At 41.2% G+C, this 19,580-nt stretch overlaps 1 protein-coding gene across 1 annotated transcript in view; it reads left to right on the plus strand.

Annotated features, from left to right (window-relative positions):
- Nucleotides 1-15,786, plus strand: part of LOC126379635 (nuclear pore complex protein Nup98-Nup96) — a 61,539-nt gene extending 45,753 nt beyond the window's left edge. The window contains exons 34-47 of the mRNA XM_050028470.1: nt 772-887; nt 1,846-1,998; nt 2,371-2,449; nt 3,315-3,443; nt 4,119-4,241; nt 5,192-5,366; nt 5,817-5,994; nt 7,072-7,193; nt 8,954-9,082; nt 10,193-10,343; nt 11,962-12,064; nt 12,965-13,086; nt 13,641-13,901; nt 14,736-15,786. Coding sequence (XP_049884427.1) covers nt 772-887; nt 1,846-1,998; nt 2,371-2,449; nt 3,315-3,443; nt 4,119-4,241; nt 5,192-5,366; nt 5,817-5,994; nt 7,072-7,193; nt 8,954-9,082; nt 10,193-10,343; nt 11,962-12,064; nt 12,965-13,086; nt 13,641-13,901; nt 14,736-14,834 — 1,940 coding nt within the window. The 3' untranslated portion in view covers nt 14,835-15,786. The remainder of the gene's footprint in view (nt 1-771; nt 888-1,845; nt 1,999-2,370; nt 2,450-3,314; nt 3,444-4,118; nt 4,242-5,191; nt 5,367-5,816; nt 5,995-7,071; nt 7,194-8,953; nt 9,083-10,192; nt 10,344-11,961; nt 12,065-12,964; nt 13,087-13,640; nt 13,902-14,735) is intronic.
- Nucleotides 15,787-19,580: the final 3,794 nt, after the last annotated feature.

A 19,580-nucleotide genomic window follows, 5' to 3' on the forward strand; every position in this document is an offset into this window, starting at 1 on the left:
TGGAAGGTCAGACAGGCAGTCGCTTCTGTAAAAAACCGGACCTGTCGAATCATCAGGCTAGGTTAATGCTCACGACTATTTCCCTCATGTCATCATCACCAGCCCATTAACGTCCCCACTGCTGGGGCACGGGCCTTCCCTATGGATGGATAGGGAGATCGGGCCTTAAACCATCACGCGGGCCCAGTGCGGATTGGTGGTTATTAACGACTGCTAATGCAGCCGGGACCAACGGCTTAACGTGCCTTCCGAAGCACGGAGGAGCTCGAGATGAAAACTTTTTTTTTGTGGTCACCCATCCTATGACCGGCCTTTGCGAAAGTTGCTTAACTTCAACAACGCTGCGCCACCGAGCTCCTCAATTTAGTAGAATTTCCCTCATGTAGTAGAAGTACATCCATCGTAAGATGAACTTAGTACCCACACCTCGAGGTTTCTGTTAGACCAACGTGATAGGTGAGTCGTATCGCCGTCTATAATGGTCGAGCCAACTGTGTTAGTGAAAACTGCACTTAAATTAATAACTCATTGGTGCAAGTCCGGTACCGGTGTTCAAACCGGCGCTTGTCTGAGAAGCAAACCGATGTACCACAGGACCACAGTGACTTGTTCTTCTTGCAGATACCTAATTTTATTTTATACCCGCCATTTTCTTATCCGCCGAAAAGGAAAGGGACGGATGATTGACAGCTGTAGTCAAATAGCCATCTCAGTGACATGCAACTCGTTTCACGTGTGCTGTCAACCTAATTATGTCGGGTTATTTCACAGCGGCGGATCTATGCGACTTGGGCCGCTACGTGCGCGGGCGCAGCGATGACGACTGGAGCGAGGCAGTCGTCGCCAGGCTAGCTATAGGACACCCGGATAAGAATAATAACTTCGTGGTGAGTTGTGTTACATTCAACTTGGCTTTGTTTTTTTTTATTGGGTTGCGTATGACCACAAACAGTGATGAGCCGTTCCCTGCAATGTTCCCACTTTGAGAATGGGGACATTCACGCTAATAAAAAAGGCGCAAATGTTATAATATAGCATTAGCCTGAACATACACTTCTTTTCACAATGTGTATTTGTCGCAGTCGGATTATTTATTTCGGCTAGCCGTTTTGTAAAGTTACGGGTCAACAATTAGGCGGATTGTCATTGCAATACGTTTTACAATATGACGGCCCACGTTCAGCCGCATTGTACTAATTTAATAATTCATTAATTTGCAATAAATGGCACAGTTTGCAGTAGAAAAACAGGTTAAAAACCTATTTTATCACGTTGTGGACGATTACAATTTGGTTAATTAACATAAGCTCACGACTATATCCCATTTGGGGTAGTCAGAGGTACATCAATCGCAAGATAACTAACACTCGTATTCTTACTGGAATTCCACTTGATATCACTAACACTAACGGAAACTTTAAGGGATGATTCAGACCACGATTCTGAGTTGATGTGTACGCAAAAATGTGGTACTGAAAATAATTAAAAATACACCAACATTTTCATGAATTTTCTAACGGGAAATGCCACTTGATATCAACTCAGAATCATGGTATGAATCATCCCCCTCAGTATTCATTACGGTGTCACTAACACCCATACGTACTTGTACGGCTACCTGTACGTACTTGTACGGGGTGTAAGTGACATGGTAACGAATATTTAGGGCGATGATTCAGCTCCAAAAAAATTTTCATCTCAAAAGTATAGAATTGAAAATAATTAAAAAACACAAAAACATGAAATTTGCGACGGAAAATTCCACTTGATATCATGTTAGAATCATGGTCTGGATCATGCCACTCAGTATTTGTCACTAACACCCTGTATATTTGTCGTGTATAGGAGATGATCTCCCGTCACCTGGAGACCCTGCTGCAGCACTCGTCGTGCCCCGCCGGCGGGGCGCGGGCCGTGGCGTGCGAGCCGGCTGCGCGCCGCGCCGCTCTAGCGGGCCTCACGCGGCCCTACCGCCACCTGCAGGCTGCCAAGCATACGGTACCGTATCATCTCCCGATATTCAGTTGTCCAAAATGTCCGCTTCTCTCTCTCTCTTGGTCGGTCCCTCATATCTGAGGATCGTGGTCAGCATCAGGGTTGCACCTGGAGCGTATGATCTGCCTCCACCGGTTCCTGTCCAGCGCTTCCCTTACTATTGTGTAGAACTTGGATGACGACGCGTCTTTCACTTGGTCAGTCCATCTAGTCGGGATTTCTGATTTCTAACATAAGCTCACGACAATATCTCAATTGGGGTAGGCAGAGGTACCCACACATCACCGGGTTTTCTGTTAGACCAACGTGATAGGTGGTGGCGTATCGCCGTCTATAATAGCAATAATGCCTAATTACTAATGAATACTGTTTCAGTATGGAGTCTCCAGTTCGTATTGCCACGAAGTTTTCCGGTTGTGTGAAGCTCTTTGGGGCGCTGATCTGGACAATGACGGTATGTGTGCACATTTACACACATTTTGTGCGTCTTAGGCCCTGCGCAGACGACAGACTATCAGTGACGCACTTTTTAGTCTGTGAAAATATAACCTATACTTTTATGTGCAGTAACGCACACGACGCGCAAAAAGTCCGGCGCGTTACTGCATATAATTGCATAGGTTATATTTTCACAGACTAAAAAGTGCGTCACGGATAGTCTGTCGTCTGCGCAGGGCCATAATTATAACACATAATACCGGGTTCTTACCGTGTTAAAATCAGGAATATGAGAGTCCTGATTATCATCACTAATTTAAGAGCCATGCTCTTGTCGGTGTAGCATTCTCCATTCTTGTCTATCAAAGACCAATTCCTTCACTTCCTTATAAGACACGACGTTCGCCTCCGCCACATTGCTGTTTTATGTTGATTACAATGTTTCACTACTAACAGCCTCCGTGGTCTAGAGGTTAGGCTCATGATCTGGATGTCCGGGTTCGATTTCCGATGAGGACATTGTCGAAATCACTTTGTGAGACTGTCTTTTGTTTGGTATGGACTTTTCAGGCTTGAATCACCTGATTGTCTAAAAAAGAAGAGTATTCCTTGCTTCGGAGGGCACTATTAGCCGTATAAACGCCTCCACCAACCCGCAGTGTAGCAGCGTGGTGGAGTATGCTCCATACCACCTCCGGTTGATTGAGGGGAGGCCTGTGCCCAGCAGTGGGACGTATATTGGCTTCTTCTATCGTGTGGGTTGAGAAATGGAGTACCAACCTCATCAACCCTGGTGTCAGGGTTACTATTAAGCCGCCAAAGGCCCCTAAGGTATATAGGCTGTTTATGGATTTTATGGACAATGTTTGGTGTATCTCCAGGTATACCGGGCACAGATGACGCGTCTATAGTGGACAGGCACAGGAAGCTTCTAGAATGGCTGACCGCGGCCGTCAGCGAGTCCACAGACGAGGAGTTGAAGACCCCGCGCTCGCCCGAGGCAGAAGATGGTATGGCTTTAACATTGCTATAGTTATCTGTGCATATACAGGGCACATGGAGGAGCTCGGTGGCGTAGCGGTAAACGCGATCGGTCTGCGATTGTTGAAGTTAAGCAACTTTCGCAAAGACCAGGTGCATTAGCAGTCGTTAATAACCACCAATCCGCACTGGGCCCGCGCGCCGCGTGGTGGTTTAAGGCCCGATCTCCCCCTATCCATCCATAGGGAAGGCCCGTGCCCCAGCAGTGGGGACGTTAATGGACTGGTGATGATACAGGCTGTTAGTGACATCGTAACGAAAACTGCGAGATGAAACTGATATCAATGGAATTTTCCGTCGCAAAAGTATGGAACTGAAAATAATTTAAAAAAAACCTATTATTTTCATGAATTTTAGGGCAGGAAATTCGACTTGATATTAACAGAGAATTATTTTCAGAATAATGACCTGAATCATCACTCTTTGGTATGATGTCAGTACGTATGGGTGTTAATGACACCGTAACAAAAACTTAGGGGGAAGATTCAGAAATTTTCCATCGCAAAAGTAGAGAAAAAAATAATTCCGACCGGAATATCATTTGATATCAACTCAGAATCATGGTCTGAATCATCCCCCTCAGTTTTCCTTACATCACTAACACTGTATATGATGATTATACATTTTTTTATCGTTGTCTACAGAAACGGACACGCACAGCAGTCGCGTGTGGACGCTGCTGCTGGGCGGGCGGGTGGTGGAGGCGTGCAAGGTGGCCGTGGAGCATGGTGACTGCAACATGGCCACGCTGATCGCTCAGTGCTCAGGTGAGACAGTCTTCTTCTATCGTGTGGGTTGTGAGGTGAATTACCAACCCCATCAACTCTCAGGGTTATAATTGAGCCACCAAAGGCGCCTGACATGGCTCATGTAACGATTACTCACTTACATCAGTAAGTAGTAACCGGGACCACCGACTTAACGTGCCTTCCGAAGCATGGATCATCTTATTTCAGACAATCAGGTGATCAGCCTGTAATTATTATTATTGCGTATGGCAGACAAAAATAAAATATCCTGTGTGGATCATAATATCCAGCTTAAGCTCCCTTAACCAAGTCTCTGCCGCATCCGTCACACAATGCAGCTCGGCTATGCCACCTGGGAACTGGTGCAGAGGGCACTCGTTCACTATGTGAGATATGGTTTGTTCTTGGTGACCACATTCGCAGTATGGCGACTCCTTTAAGCCCCATTTATATAGGTGATGGTTTGACTTTCCATGGTTATAATGTCCTGTAATGTCCTAACCAAACAGACACCTTTTTAGAAGTTTGGGACTATGCATTCCTTATTTCATGCATTGTATCACTGCGGCCATTGATGCGCTGTTCCCAAGAATGTTTCCAAAGTGGGAATGTTCATTTTGTCTATACTCTTTAATAGCACGGACACTGGCTTATCTTTTTCAAATTGTTCTTTTATCTACTCTGGTCTTATCCTCCTTAACTCCTTAAGATTAAGTGAGAAAGCTTTTTGATTACTAAATGAAGACAGATCGAAAACTAAGGAAAAACATTTGTTTTTTTTTTGTTGTACTTATTCATGAATTTTAATAAAGAAAAATGTAATAATAAGTGCGACGTTTTGTCGCGTTTTTCTATGACGTCACAGTGTGCTTTTTCATACAAATTCCATAGTAATTTCGTAAAAAGTAACTAGTTCCAAACCATTCAAAACCATGATAAATTTGAAATTTTATACATTTTTTTTCCAGGCGATCCGATGTTTCGTTCATTGGTGACTCGGCAAATTTCCCTCTGGCGTGAATGTGGCGCCGACAAGCTGATGAGCTCGGCGCGGATGTCGTCGCTGCAGCTGGTGGCGGCCAGCGCGCCGCGGGACGGGCTGGCGCGGGCTGACTGGCTGCGAGCCCTGCACGCCACCGCCAGGTGATGATGCGTGCTTGAATAGGGAAATGGCACTTTTCATTTAAAAACAGCACTTTGCATTCTTGAATAGCACTTTGCATTCTTGAATAGCACTTTGCATTCTTGAATAGCACTTTGCATTGTTAATTAGCACTATTCATTCCAAAATAGCATTTTTCATTCTTAAACAGCGTTTGTTGATAGCGATCAATAAAGCAGTCGGTCATTGGGTAGGCAACCGTTTTAATTCGGATATCACATACAGGATGTTAGTGACTTACTGAGGGGGATGATTCAGACCAGGATTCTGAGTTTTTTTTTTTTTCAGTTACATACTTTTGCGACGGAAAATTCCACTTGACATCAACTCAGAATCGTGGTCTGAATCATGCATCAAAGTTTTCGTTACGATGTCGCTAACACCTTTTAAGAAAAAAATATAGTTGTTAATGATATGTTTTCTCACTCCAGATACTTGTGCCCGCAAGTGCCGACCCTGGAGCAAGTGGTGCGCACGTACGAGGGGTTGTTCGTGGACGGCCAAGTGGGTGACGAGGGCGTGGACTTGTCGGCCGTGCGCGCGGACGAGATGGGTATGAGGCTGCCCGTACCACCGTACCTCGAAGAATACGACGTGACTCTACTCAATGTAAGGGTTTATTTTTTGATCTGCATACTATGGCCCTCAAATAACGCCCTCCGTGGTCCAGTGGTTGAGCGTTGGGCTCACGATCCGGAGGTCCCCGGTTCGAATCCCGGTGGGGACACATCACAAAAATCACTTTGTGATCCCTAGTTTGGTTAGCACGTTACAGGCTGATCACCTGATTGTCCAAAAAGTAAGACGCCATAAGCCGTTGGTCCCGGTTACTAGTTACTGATATAAGTAAGTAGTCGTTATATGAGCCATGTCAGGGGCCTTTGGCGGCTATAAATAACCCTGACGCCAGGGTTGATAGAAGATTGGCTCTCTCAAATTCAAAATGTAAGGATCGACGGTGAGTTACGTTGTACAGGAAAACCTGTCGATAAGTTTATCAGACGCCGTATTTTTATTGTAAAATTTTTATTGGTGCTTTGAATAAAAACCACCACCATCACCTTAGGGCTATGTATCAAAAGTGGCTGCCAATAGTTTCTTGATTATATTATTTAGTGAGCATGATGACTGACTGCCCAAAATGACAGATCAGCTTTAAAATATTACTAACATCCAATACCTATTAGCTACTATTTAATACCTTTGTATAGATATTTTCTACCTAATTAATAAATAAGAAAATTAATTGAAAAAAATGGCCAGTCATTCTGATGTCTGAATGACCACCCACATTTAGAATCTCCACAAAAAGGCTTTATTAATTAGGTAGAAAATATCTATACAAAGGTATTAAATAGTAGCTAATAGGTATTGGATGTTAGTAATATTTTAAAACTGATCTGTCGCTTTGGGCAGTCATTCTGATGCTCACTATTATTTGTAGTTCTGCCCACCCCTTCGGGGAATACGGGCGTGAGTTTATGTATGTATGCATGTTGAATAAAACAAAAATAGCGATGAATTGATATCACGGGTTTCCAGGACTAGTGTCCGGTTGCCTTAATGTCTCGCCCCCTTACATGGGACTTAAACACAGTTGCCGAGGGGTGGGTGTACTTACCTCTGCGCACCCTTTCGGGGATGCAGGCGTGATGCTGTTTACGTGAATATGCTGCTTCTTTCCAGAATGGCAAACACCGTCGCGTTCTCGACTTGCGGTACGAGTTGATCAGAGCTCGCGCTATGAACACTCGACCTAAACTCCAGCCCGCTATGTACACCCCAGATCCTATGGACTACAGCTTGTGGTAAGCATTTTGTTGAATTTTATTTAAATATAAGATAAATATACTTCATTGACGGCCTCTGTGGTCCAGTGGTTGAGCGATGTGCTCACGATCCCGGAGGTCTCGGGTTCGATTCCCGGTGGGGACAAATCACAAAAATCACTTTGTGACCACCTGATTGTCCAAAAAGTAAGATGATCCGTGCTTCTGAAGGCACGTTAAGCCGTTGGTCCCGGTTACTTCTTACTGATGTAAGTACGTAGTCGTTACATGAGCCATGTCAGGGGCAATAATAACCCTGACACCAGGGTTGATGGGGTTAGTAATCACCTCACAACCCACACGATAGAAGAAGAATATACTTCATTGAGCACAAAGAATACGAGGTACTGTATAGGGAAAGCATGGTACAACAAAACAATGGTGCTAATTCCTGTAAATACCATCTAATTTTATTTTAAGTTATATCTGTCATTTTCTTATCCGCCGAAAAGGAAAGGGACGGGTAATTGACAAGCATAAAATTTATGGAACACACGTCAATTTTAAGCACAAATCTAAACCAACCGTCTAAAAATTTTACGTCAGTCAATAACCCGACACATTAATTTACTCATTCTTCCTAAAATTAAGAGCTGTGAATCATCCGTCCCTTTCCTTTTCGACGGATATGAAAATGACGGATATAACTTAAAATAAAATTAGGCGGTGTCTGCAGGAATCGGGGCCAATGTATGCTCAAAAGTGACAACTTACATTTCAAGGTCAGCCACGCTGACGTCATCTCACCGGCGGAAAATTCCACTTGACTTCACTAATATACATACAGGTATATTTCTAGTGAACTATTGTATTGGGATGGTCCTATAAAGATACTTCCAGAGCAAGCTGACAAGACACTGGTGCTAATTCCTGTAAATACCATCTAATTTTATTTTAAGTTATATCTGTCATTTTCTTATCCGCCGAAAAGGAAAGGGACGGATGATTCACAGCTCTTAATTTTAAGAAGAATGAGTAAACGAATGAATAACCCGGGCTAATCAAAAAGGTACGTCGCTGGTATGCAATCCGTTTAACGTGCTGTCTACTTAACTGTGTCGGGTTATTGACTGATGTAAAATTTTTAGACGATTGGTTTAGATTTGTGCTTAAAATTGACGTGTGTTCCATAAATTTTATGCTTGTCGATTACCCGTCCCTTTCCTTTTCGGCGGATAAGAAAATGACAGATATAACTTAAAATAAAATTAGATGGTATTTACAGGAATTAGCACCACTATATCCATTAAAAATTTGTTATATTAGTATAGTTTATTTGTTTTTGAACCAACTAGTGTAGTAGTTATTAATAGTGTGATTTTAGAGAAGTTAGAATCAACAGACAAGATGTTGTTTCGAATTTTAAGAAGAAATCAAAAACAACTAACCCGACAGAGTTAAGTAGACAGCACGTCAAACGGATTGCATACCAGCGAGATGCCTATTTTATTCGCCCGGGTTATTCATTAGGTAAATTATACAACATAAAAGAAAATGTTTAGCGACCGTAAAACAAAATAGAATGACTTTGTAATTTTTAAAATACTTATACGAAAACTGTCAAGTAGCCAAAAGGCTATTAATTAATTAACTAGTTGACAATCATCCGTCCCTTTCCTTTACGGCGGATAAGAAAATGACAGGTATAACTTTAAATAAAAATTAGGAGGTGTCTGCAGGAATCCGGGCCAATGTGCATAGATGTAAGTGATGCATTAAATGAATAAATAACTTTCCAGCTTCGTGCTGGGCGCGTGGTTCGGCTGCGTGACCGCGGAGTCCGCGTGTGGCGTCGCCGAGCAGCTGGAAGCGGCCGGCGCCTGGCACCTCGCCGTGCAGGCGCTGCAGTACCACCCGCACGACGCCGCGTGAGTATCTTGACAATACAACACAAAAACGCTTTATTGCATATATAAACACAACACTAAAAACAATCACAAAAGTGACAAGAGAAGCACAATCGGCGGCCTTACTGCTAAATAGTAATTTCTTCCTGGCAACATCTCGAGATACATGGTGTAAGTAACATCGTAACGAATACTGAGGGGGATGATCATCATCATGGCGTCCAAGCCGTGTCCGGCGACGGCGACTCCTAAACGTCTATCCCAGGTCGTTGTTATGATAGGCTCTAATGTGGCTAGCAAAACCGAACTTCGATTTGAAGGTTCGGCCACATGGCGCACAGAATAACTGGCCAGCAGAATTAAACGTATAGTTGTAGGAGGGCTTGTGTCGAGTCTTCCGTATTTGTTACGTCAAGATCTTCAAACGCTTCTTTTCGTACAGCTCCACGTATTTGTGGACCAGTGATTCAGACCATGGTTCCGAGTTGATATCAAGTGGAATTTTTCGTCGCAAAATTCATGACTTTTTTTTTAATTCTATACTTTTTACATTTCTATACTTTTGCGATGAAAAATTCCACTTGATATTAACTCGGAATCATGGTCTGAATCATTCCCCGTACTTTTAGTTAGATGTCACTAACATCCTGTATGTATATTTCTAGTGAACTATTGTATTGGGATTGTCCTGTAAATATAGTTCTACAACATAGTTCTAGAACAAGCTGACAAGACACTATCTCCATTAAAAATTTGGTATATTAGTATAGTTGATTTATACTGGAGGAGCTCGGTGGCGCAGCGGTAAACGCGCTCGGTCTGCGATTGTTGAAGTTAAGCAACTTTCGCAAAGGCCGGTCATAGGATGGGTGACCACAAAAAAAAGGTTTCATCTCGAGCTCCTCCGTGCTTCGGAAGGCACGTTAAGCCGTTGGTCCCGGCTGCATTAGCAGTCGTTAATAACCATCAATCCGCACTGGGCCCGCGTGATGGTTTAAGGCCCGATCTCCCTATCCATCCATAGGGAAGGCCCGTGCCCCAGCAGTGGGGACGTTAATGGGCTGGTGATGATGATGATTTATACTGAACTAAACTATCACTGTATTTAAGTCGGTATAATGTGGTTTACAGTCGCGCGCACCTGATCCGCGGCGTGTTGTCGCGGCACGCGCCCGCCGCCGCCGACACGGCCGAGCAGGCGGCGCGGCTGCAGCTTCTGGCCACGCTGCAGGTGCCGCAGCGGTGGGTGCTGCTGGCTCAGGCTCACAGGGCTAAGTATCTGGTGAGCTGTTGACTATTATGACGTTACACATCATGATAACATTGCTTGCAGAACACACTACCTGTTAACTCACGTCATCATGTCAAGCGGCCGCACTTTTATGGAACAAAGACATTTCTGGCTGGTCCGCTACATCGATTTACCGGGTCTATATTAGAATCCATAATAAAAATACCGAAATTGACTATACATTAAAATCCATAATCTTTGAAATCTATAATGTTCAAATGTATAAATTGAAAAAGTATATCTTTAATATTAATTATTTAAATACGCAGAAAGATTAAAAAGTATAAAATATTTGAAATGGATCTCCTTTTTGCTTCCCTATTGTTAAGCATAAAAATATCTTTTTATGCTTATTTTTATTATAAAGTCATAATTTAACAAGGCATACTATAACTTATCTACTAACTATGATCATTACGCCTAGTAATCAACAGACCTGTGTAATAGACTAAAAAAATATGCCTAAGCAGTTATGCCTAATTGAATTAGGTCAAAAAGTATTATACGAAAGAGGGTCCCGAATAATACTACATAATAATATAGTAACTATTCGCCCCGCACCAATTAGAATCGCGCGCCGACCTCACCCCCTGGCGAGGTCGGCCCCGCTACCACCCACCACAGACCACCGGACCACGGAGCCTGGTGTTAGGATGATGCTAGGGAGATGATAATTATTTAGATCTACATAAACAGTGGTGCTAATTCCTGTAAATACCATCTAATTTTATTTTAAGTTATATCTGTCATTTTCTTATCCGCCGAAAAGGAAAGGGACGGGTAATCGACAAGCATAAAATTTATGGAACACACGTCAATTTTAAGCACAAATCTAAACCAACCGTCTAAAAATTTTACGTCAGTCAATAACCCGACACATTAATTTACTCATTCTTCCTAAAATTAAGAGCTGTGAATCATCCGTCCCTTTCCTTTTCGACGGATACGAAAATGACGGATATAACCTAAAATAAAATTAGGCGGTGTCTGCAGGAATCGGGGCCAGTGTCTTGCTTAAGCAGTTAGTGATGCAAATAGGGTAGTTTCCAACTAGTCGAAACAGTTACTTTTTACTAAACGTCAAAACACCAAATTGCTATACAATTTGTATGGAAAAGCACACTGTGACGTCATAGAAAACATTTCAAAATGTCGCGCTTATTATTACACTTTTTATTATTAAACACATAAATAAGTTAAAATAGAAAAAGGAAAACGTTTTTGGTCACCTTTTGATCTGTCTTTAGCTTTAGTAATCAGAATTTCGTCATTTATCTTTGACCTAGGAAACTACCCGATTGTAGCTATGTTACTTACTGAATAAAGATACATACATACATAAACTCACGCCTATTTCCCACCGGGGTAAGCAGAGACTATAGAATTCCATTTGCTTTGATCCTGACACACTTCTCTTGCTTCCTCCACATTCATCAGTCGCTTCATACACGCACGCCGGTTCAGAGTAGATCGTATTGAACCTTTTCTAAGGACATCTCCAATTTGGTCATCGTAAGTCCTTCTCGGTCTTCCTCTGCCAGCCCTACCATCAACTTTCGCACTGAATAAAGATATATTTTTTTTTTATAAACGAGTGTGTTATTTTCAGCACATGCCGGCAGTGGAAGCTCAGCACCTGGTGGGCGCCGAGCAGTGGAACGCGGCGCACAAGGTGTTGCTCGAGGAGTTACTGCCTGATGCTGTGTTGGGTGGTGAGTTGATGACGCTTCTACAACTACACACATACTATGGGTGTTAGTGACACCGTAACGAATACTGAGGGGGATGATTCAGACCATGATTCTGAGTTGATATCAAGTGGAATTTCATGTTGGAAAATTCATGAATATTTTACTGTTTATTGATAATTCGTATGAAAACAATGATTGACTTTCCAGGCTACTTTCACCAAAAAACAATATAGATGGGGTTGTACAGCTTTAACGTAATAATTACCTATTTTTTCATTACTCGGGTACATAATTATTCCAAAATACAATGTAATGGCAGAAGTATATATAAAAATAATTGTTGCTTGATATTTGGATTACATTATGTATAGAATTATGTTATATAATCAGGGTGTGAGTAAAATCGTAACGAATACTGAGGGGTATGGTTCAGACCATGATTCGTGAGTTAATATCAAGTGGAATTTTCCGTCGCATTTTCATGATTTTTTTATTATTATTTTTAATTATTTTCAATTCTATACTTTTGCGATTAAAAATTCCACTTGATATTAACTCAGAAAAATGAACTAAATGAGACCCCCCCCCCCCCCCTCTTAGTATTTGTTACGATATCACTTACACCCCGTACCAGTACATACAGGTAGCCATACAAATAGGTATGGGTGTTGGTGACACCGTAACGAATACTGAGGGGGATAATTCAGACCATGATTCTGAGTTGATATTAAGTGGAATTTCCTGTCGGAAAATTCATGAATTTTTTTCGTTTTTTTTTAATTATTTTCCGTTCCATACTTTTGCGACGGAAAATTCCATTTAATATCAAGTGAGAATCATGGCCTGAATCATCCCTCAAAGTTTTTGTTACGATGTCACTACCACCCTGTATATCTAACCTAATCTAAATTTTCATTGCAGATGATCTCCAAAGTATAGCGCCGTTAGTGGAGAAGTTGAACGAGGCCGCGTTGAGGCATGAAGTGAGCGGCTGGGAGAGCGGGGGACAGGCGCTTTATCACTATATACACGTTTGTGAGGAGGTTAGTATTCTTCTCGTATTTATCCGAAGATGGCCCACTTACCTCTAAAGGTTGAGCACTTGGTATGGCGGCCATCTTGTTTTTCCGTTATGCGTAAAAAAATATCTAGGTATCGTGGGCGGGGAACCAGAAGACATCCTACGTCTTCCTGATGCGCAGTTTTCGAAGTTCGGAAGCATTTCGGTGCTCCACATGACGTTCCGTTACATAATTTTTACCCCAATTACGTCAGTAGTGGGTGTTTTACAGGGTGTTAGTGACATCGTAACTAATACTGAGGGGGTTCAGACCATGATTGTGATTTGATATCAAGTGGAATTTACTATCGGAAATTCGTGAATTTTTTTTTAAATTATTTAATTATTTTGTCGTTCCATACTTTTGCGACGTAAAATTTCACTTGATATCAACTCTGAATCATGGCCTGAAGTTTTCGTTACCGTGTATATACGTCGCGCTGTGTAAACTTCGATAGCGCGTTTCAGGATTTCATAATTGAATACTGGCGCCACCTGTTGCGCGTGGGCGGAAAGCTAAAGTATATTTACCGGCAGATCCGCGGGCTGGTGTCGCCGGCGGGCGGCGTGGGCGGCGCGGGCGCGCGTCTGGCGGCGCTGCGGCCGCGGCTGGCGGCGGCGTGCCGCGCGCTGGCGCGCCTGCCGGGGGGAGGCGCGCGCCGCGCCGCCGCGCGCACGGAGATGGGCGCGCGGCTGCTGCAGCTGGCGCTGGCCGCGGGCGAGCCGCCGCACCACCTGGCGCTGCTGCTCAAGCAGCTGCAGCTGCCGCCCGACACCACCGCCACGGCCATGATACAGGTTAGCCACTCTTTACAATACAATACACAATACAAATACACTTTATTGCACCAAAATAAAAAGAAACGAATACTACGTATTTCGTATTGTAACGTATTTTTACGTTATATACAGCATTTTATTAGTGACATCGTAACGAATACTGAGGGGGATGATTCAGACCATGATTCTGAGTTGATATCAAGTGGAATATCCGGTCGGAAAATTCATGAAAGTATTAGTGTTTTTTTAAATATTTTCAGTTTCATACTTTTGAGACGGAAAATTCCACTTGGTTCCAACTCAGACTCATGGTCTGAGGCATCTCTCAAAAGTTTTCATTGCGATGTCAGTAACACTGTGTATAGGTTAGGTCACATACCTCCGCAACACATTGCAAGGGAATGTGGGTTTCCTCACGTTTTCCTTCTATCGTGTGGGTTGTGAGGTGGATAACCAACCTCATCAACCCTGGTGTCAGGATTACTATTAAGCCGCCAGAGATCTCTGACATGGCTCATTTCACGACTACAAAAAAAAGTAAAATGGGGAATTTTTCGTCGTATGTTTTGATGAAAAAATCTACTTAATAACCCAAAAACATGGTCTGAATCATCCCCCTCAGTATTCGTTACGGTGTCACTACCTCCCATGCGCACTTGTATGGCTACCTTTACGTATTTGTACAGGGTGTAAGTGACATCGTAACGAATACTGAGGGGGATGATTCAGTTCATTATTCTGAGTTAATATCAAATGGAATTTTCCCACCGCAAACCCAGAATCATGAGCTGAATCATCCCCCTCAGTATTCGTTACGATGTCACTAACACCCTGTATTGTTTTGCTCGACAGATCACGACCGACCTAGCGGAGCGGGCAGCGGACATGTGTATAGAGTCAGCCGAAAGTTCGCCTATCTCCTCTCACCACCGCGCCGCCGCGCACAGCTAGACAGAGATAGCTGTACTACGTTAGACGGAGACGGATATACTATATTGCGCTTTGTTAGACAGAGACAGTTATACTTACAGTGTAAAGTGAGCAAACAGGTATACTATACATTCGTGTTAGATTATATTGTGAAACATTGGTTAAGTTAAAATGCCTAAATGTGTTTATACAGTGCATAAACTATATTAGTGCTAATTGGCTACTTGAAGGTTGTAATAAAATATGAAATACGTCGAATATGGTATATTTATCCAATAGATTTTTTTTAGAAATGCGCCGAGTAACACTTTTGCCGAGTAACGACTACCGAGTTTTACTCGGCTCGGCCGAGTAACTCGGTTCAATCAAATTCGCATTTCGCGCGCGTAAACAAGTACAAACAGGTTTGCGCCGGTCAAGACGTCGGCTCGCGTTGATACACCCCTCACCCCGCCCACGCCTTTCAACTCCTAAGTCACTTGATTGTTTGCAAACAAACACGTCACGTTGCGCGTCATAAAAAAAAAGTTTGTTATTTATCAATGGTTGTATTACTCGTTATCAAATAACCGAGTTATTCGGCCGAGTACGAGTATCAAAAAACCCGCCGAGTACGAAGAGTACAGAGTATCAAACGAGTACTCGGCCCATCTCTTTTTTCTATAAAGATCATTTTTAAATATTTTATTTTTACAAAAATGCGCTTTTTTTATCTGTGTATTACAAGACCCGAAACACGGGCGGCCATGATTGAGCTTCGTGTGACGTCACATTTCACAAAATAATGACTATCTGTCAGGTTTCAAGTTATACTGTTATAAATGAGGATTTATTTATTCACTTTCATTCCGTAAATATAATTAAGTAAAAGTCATGTAATTCATTATAGTTACAATGTTAATAAAATATATAACAGTCAAATTAAAAACCTACACTAAAATACAATAAAATACACAAATATATTTAAAAAAAACCCACACCCATATTGTTTGACAGTTTGTTGAAATGTGGCGTCATTGGGCAAAATGTCACTTGACCAACTGTATTCGCGCTAAATTTAAAATATGTTTTTTTTTCTATTTTATATATAAAGCTTTTTCGAGAAAATAAAATATTTGAAGAGGTTATAATAAGCGTTTGTAATTTTTAAAATACCTATCCGAAAACTCTCAAGTAGCCAATTCTGGTGAAGTAAACATAATTTTAATTTAGTTTGGAATATTGCCGTCCCTTACTTACACCGAGTGCAAGAAAGATATAGAGCTAGATAGAGAACTGGCTGGCTGAATTAAAATAAAGTATGAGTACGGTCACGAGCATTAATATGTATACACTTTGGTACCGTGTCACATTAACTTTTTTGACAAATTGAACTGTAAGTCTCACTAAATGTCAAATATGTTAGTGCGACAGGGTCCTAAAGTGGGTACATTATATTTCATGACTGTACCAGTATCGGCACCAATGTTTTTAAGATAAAAGTAATGCGCGCGAGTGAGCGAGAAGGAATGATGATGTTCTCTTTCGCACTTATGCGTATGTTAATGTGTCCCTCATTTGTAATTGGCTTAAATATGATCAAATATTAATAAAGAAACAATTGTATTACATTCGTTTACCATAGGCTAGTTTCCAACTAGTTTTTTTTTATTTATTTTGTTCAAAACACTTTACAAATTATTTATTTACATAGTATAAGACGCTTATCTAAAAGCCTGAATGAGGCTTATGCGAGAAGCGAATGACAATTAAAAAAAATAATCAAAAAATAAAATCGTAAAGTAAAATCGGTAACTTTTTACTAAACGTCAAAACACGAAATAACTATGGATTTTGCATGAAGAAGCAACCTAGAAAACGTGACATAATGTCGCACTTATTATTACATTTTTCTTTATTATAAGGCCCTGCGCAGACGACAGACTATCCGTGACGCACTTTTTAGTCTGTGAAAATATAACCTATGCAATTATATGCAGTAACGCGCCGGACTTTTTGCGCGTCGTGTGCGTTATTGCATATAATTCCATAGGTTATATTTTCACAGACTAAAAAGTGCGTCACAGATAGTCTGTCGTCTGCGCAGGGCCTTATTCATAAATAAGTCACCTCAACTTTAGGTCACCTTTTGTAATTATTTATTTTTATTTTGGTCCAATAAAGTGTTTTTGTATCGTATTGTAGGTCTGTCTTTATTAATAATCAGAATCATAATTTAACTTTGACCTAGGAAACTGACTGATTTGACTAGTTGGAAACTATCCTATTATGAAATGATATTAATAAATGATATTGTGAATGTGAAAAAAACATTTTGACACAGAAGCGAAGTTTAACACAACAATCACTCTTGTGTTCCCAAAGGGGTAAGCAGAGGTGTATGGCATATGTACTCCCACTGTTTAAGTAATAGGGCGGTAATTAAAAGTAAAATATTGGCGCCGATTCCTGCAGACACCGCCTAATTTTATTTTAGGTTATATCCGTCATTTTCGTATCCGTCGAAAAGGAAAGGGACGGATGATTCACAGCTCTTAATTTTAGGAAGAATGAGTAAATTAATGTGTCGGGTTATTGACTGACGTAAAATTTTTAGACAGTTGGTTTAGATTTGTGCTTAAAATTGACGTGAGTTCCATAAATTTTATGCTTGTCGATTACCCGTCCCTTTCCTTTTCGGCGGATAAGAAAAGGACAGATATAACTTAAAATAAAATTAGATGGTATTTACAGGAATTAGCACCACTGACATGTTAAATTTGTGCATATAAATTAAATAAAGAAGCTAATTTTATAAAAGGATGCGCCAAAGCCTCACGAATTTTTCATTTATATATAAAAATAATGTAAAATGATAATTATTATAGAAAAAATACGTACCCAAGAAAATGAGGTGTTTTGTGTGAAGTGTCCAGGGTTGCTTTTGTAAATTGCTCCAGTGAGAAATGCATTCTCGAAGGTATGTGGCCTAACCCGTACTGGGCTGGTTTTCCCTTCGCGGGTTGGAAGGTCAGACAGGCAGTCGCTTCTGTAAAAAAACAGACCTGTCAAATCTTCAGGTTAGGTAAGCGGACCCTGTGACAACGGAATAACGCTAGGGGGATGATGATGATTGTACATAGCCTATCTCGTATGAAATCTATAATAAAATCAATGTAATAAAAAAATCGGCTTTAGTGACAAATAAAAAACAATAACCGTCGTATTTTTAAGATGTTCATTCCAACTTCCTAGACTCCGTTCTCAGTTGAGGCCACCTCAAGGTCTTTCTTAATTCCTAATTCGGTATACATGTAAGGGAAAAAAAGTTACGCTAATCCTAAAAACATTTCGAAGGTTTCGTCTTAATTAGCTTTATTTATCTATTTTTATCTCTCAAATCACCCGGATGGTGTTGATTTTAGCAATAACCGTGTATTGACTTTCACATGACCTCTAAAGGTAGGCTGTTTACCCAATTATCGTTGCCAAATGCCATTTAATAAATAAAACTTAATTAAAACACATAATAACGGGTTCTTACCGCGTTTAAATCAGGGATATGAGACTCCCGATATTTAGACACTGTTGCAAGTGCCGTGATCACGGGATGACTGATGAGATTGGAGTGGAGTAGGTAGGTCCACAATTTTCTACGGGCAGACATATCTGTCTACCCTCTTTCTTTGCCGCTTGTTTATGTATTTAATATCGGAGTGTTCGGAACCATCTGAACTCGCACCAAACTCACTACGACAACTCGCACTCACAAACTCTCAAATTAGTTTTTTTTTTATAATAGCATAACGTTTCAATTAAAATTGTATAAAAATACCTTCAAAAATACCTTACATACCCAATTGGGTCGTCTACTAGTTTCAAGATAATTACGAAATTCTGATTACTAAATAAAGACAGCTCTAAAACTAAAGATTAACATTTTCTTCTTCTATTTAACCTAATTTCAATAAAGAAAAACGTAATAATAAGTCCGACATTTTATCACGTTTTTCTATGCCGTCACAGTGTGCTTTATCATACAAACTCCATAGTAATATCGTGTTTTGACGTTTAGTAAAAAGTAACTGATTTCACTAGTTGGAATCTAGCCTATTCGCTTAATTTTCAATGATTTAAGTCCTTGGAATGTTGGAGATGCCAATTTAATGGTAACACTTATGTAACACTTGCGTCATCAGACGGCTAGCAATGGCGGCTTGTCATAGGATTGAGTTTACTTTGTTTTGTTGTACCATGAATACAACCAGATATTGGTCTCGGAACTTGTATTGTAATTTAGTGTGACAGACCTAAAATGGCGAGGCCCTTGTCTTACAGTTAGTGCGGGAAAGAGCCGGTATTATGTTTTAAAACTTACATTGGGAGCCACATTTAAGGGGATATATGACACTTGAGTAATTCATCAAACAATCAATATTGCTATTTGATATTTGTTTGTATTGCGCATATACTACGTATAGAACTCTCCGCTCCCCAGCGGCTGAGCTAGGTTTACCTCACCCCCTCGGTCTTACTTTAGTCTTCAATCGTATGGCGTCAGACGTCACACACACAGATGCGCGTGTACGATAACGTCAATGTGTAGTGTCTGTCAAACGAGGTGTTTTGTATGAATTCCGGGGTGTGGCTATCAAATGGTAATATTGCTTTTGTAGATTAATTGCTCCAGTTCCAGTTCAATCTGCCTGGCCAAACGCTGATCCCCAAGACACAACAAATAATTTGTACACCTTTTATATAGGTACTTAATTGCACACCTGTACAAAT

The sequence above is a fragment of the Pectinophora gossypiella genome, chromosome 29 (genome assembly GCF_024362695.1).
Source record: "Pectinophora gossypiella chromosome 29, ilPecGoss1.1, whole genome shotgun sequence".
Classification (NCBI taxonomy): Eukaryota; Metazoa; Arthropoda; class Insecta; order Lepidoptera; family Gelechiidae; genus Pectinophora; species Pectinophora gossypiella.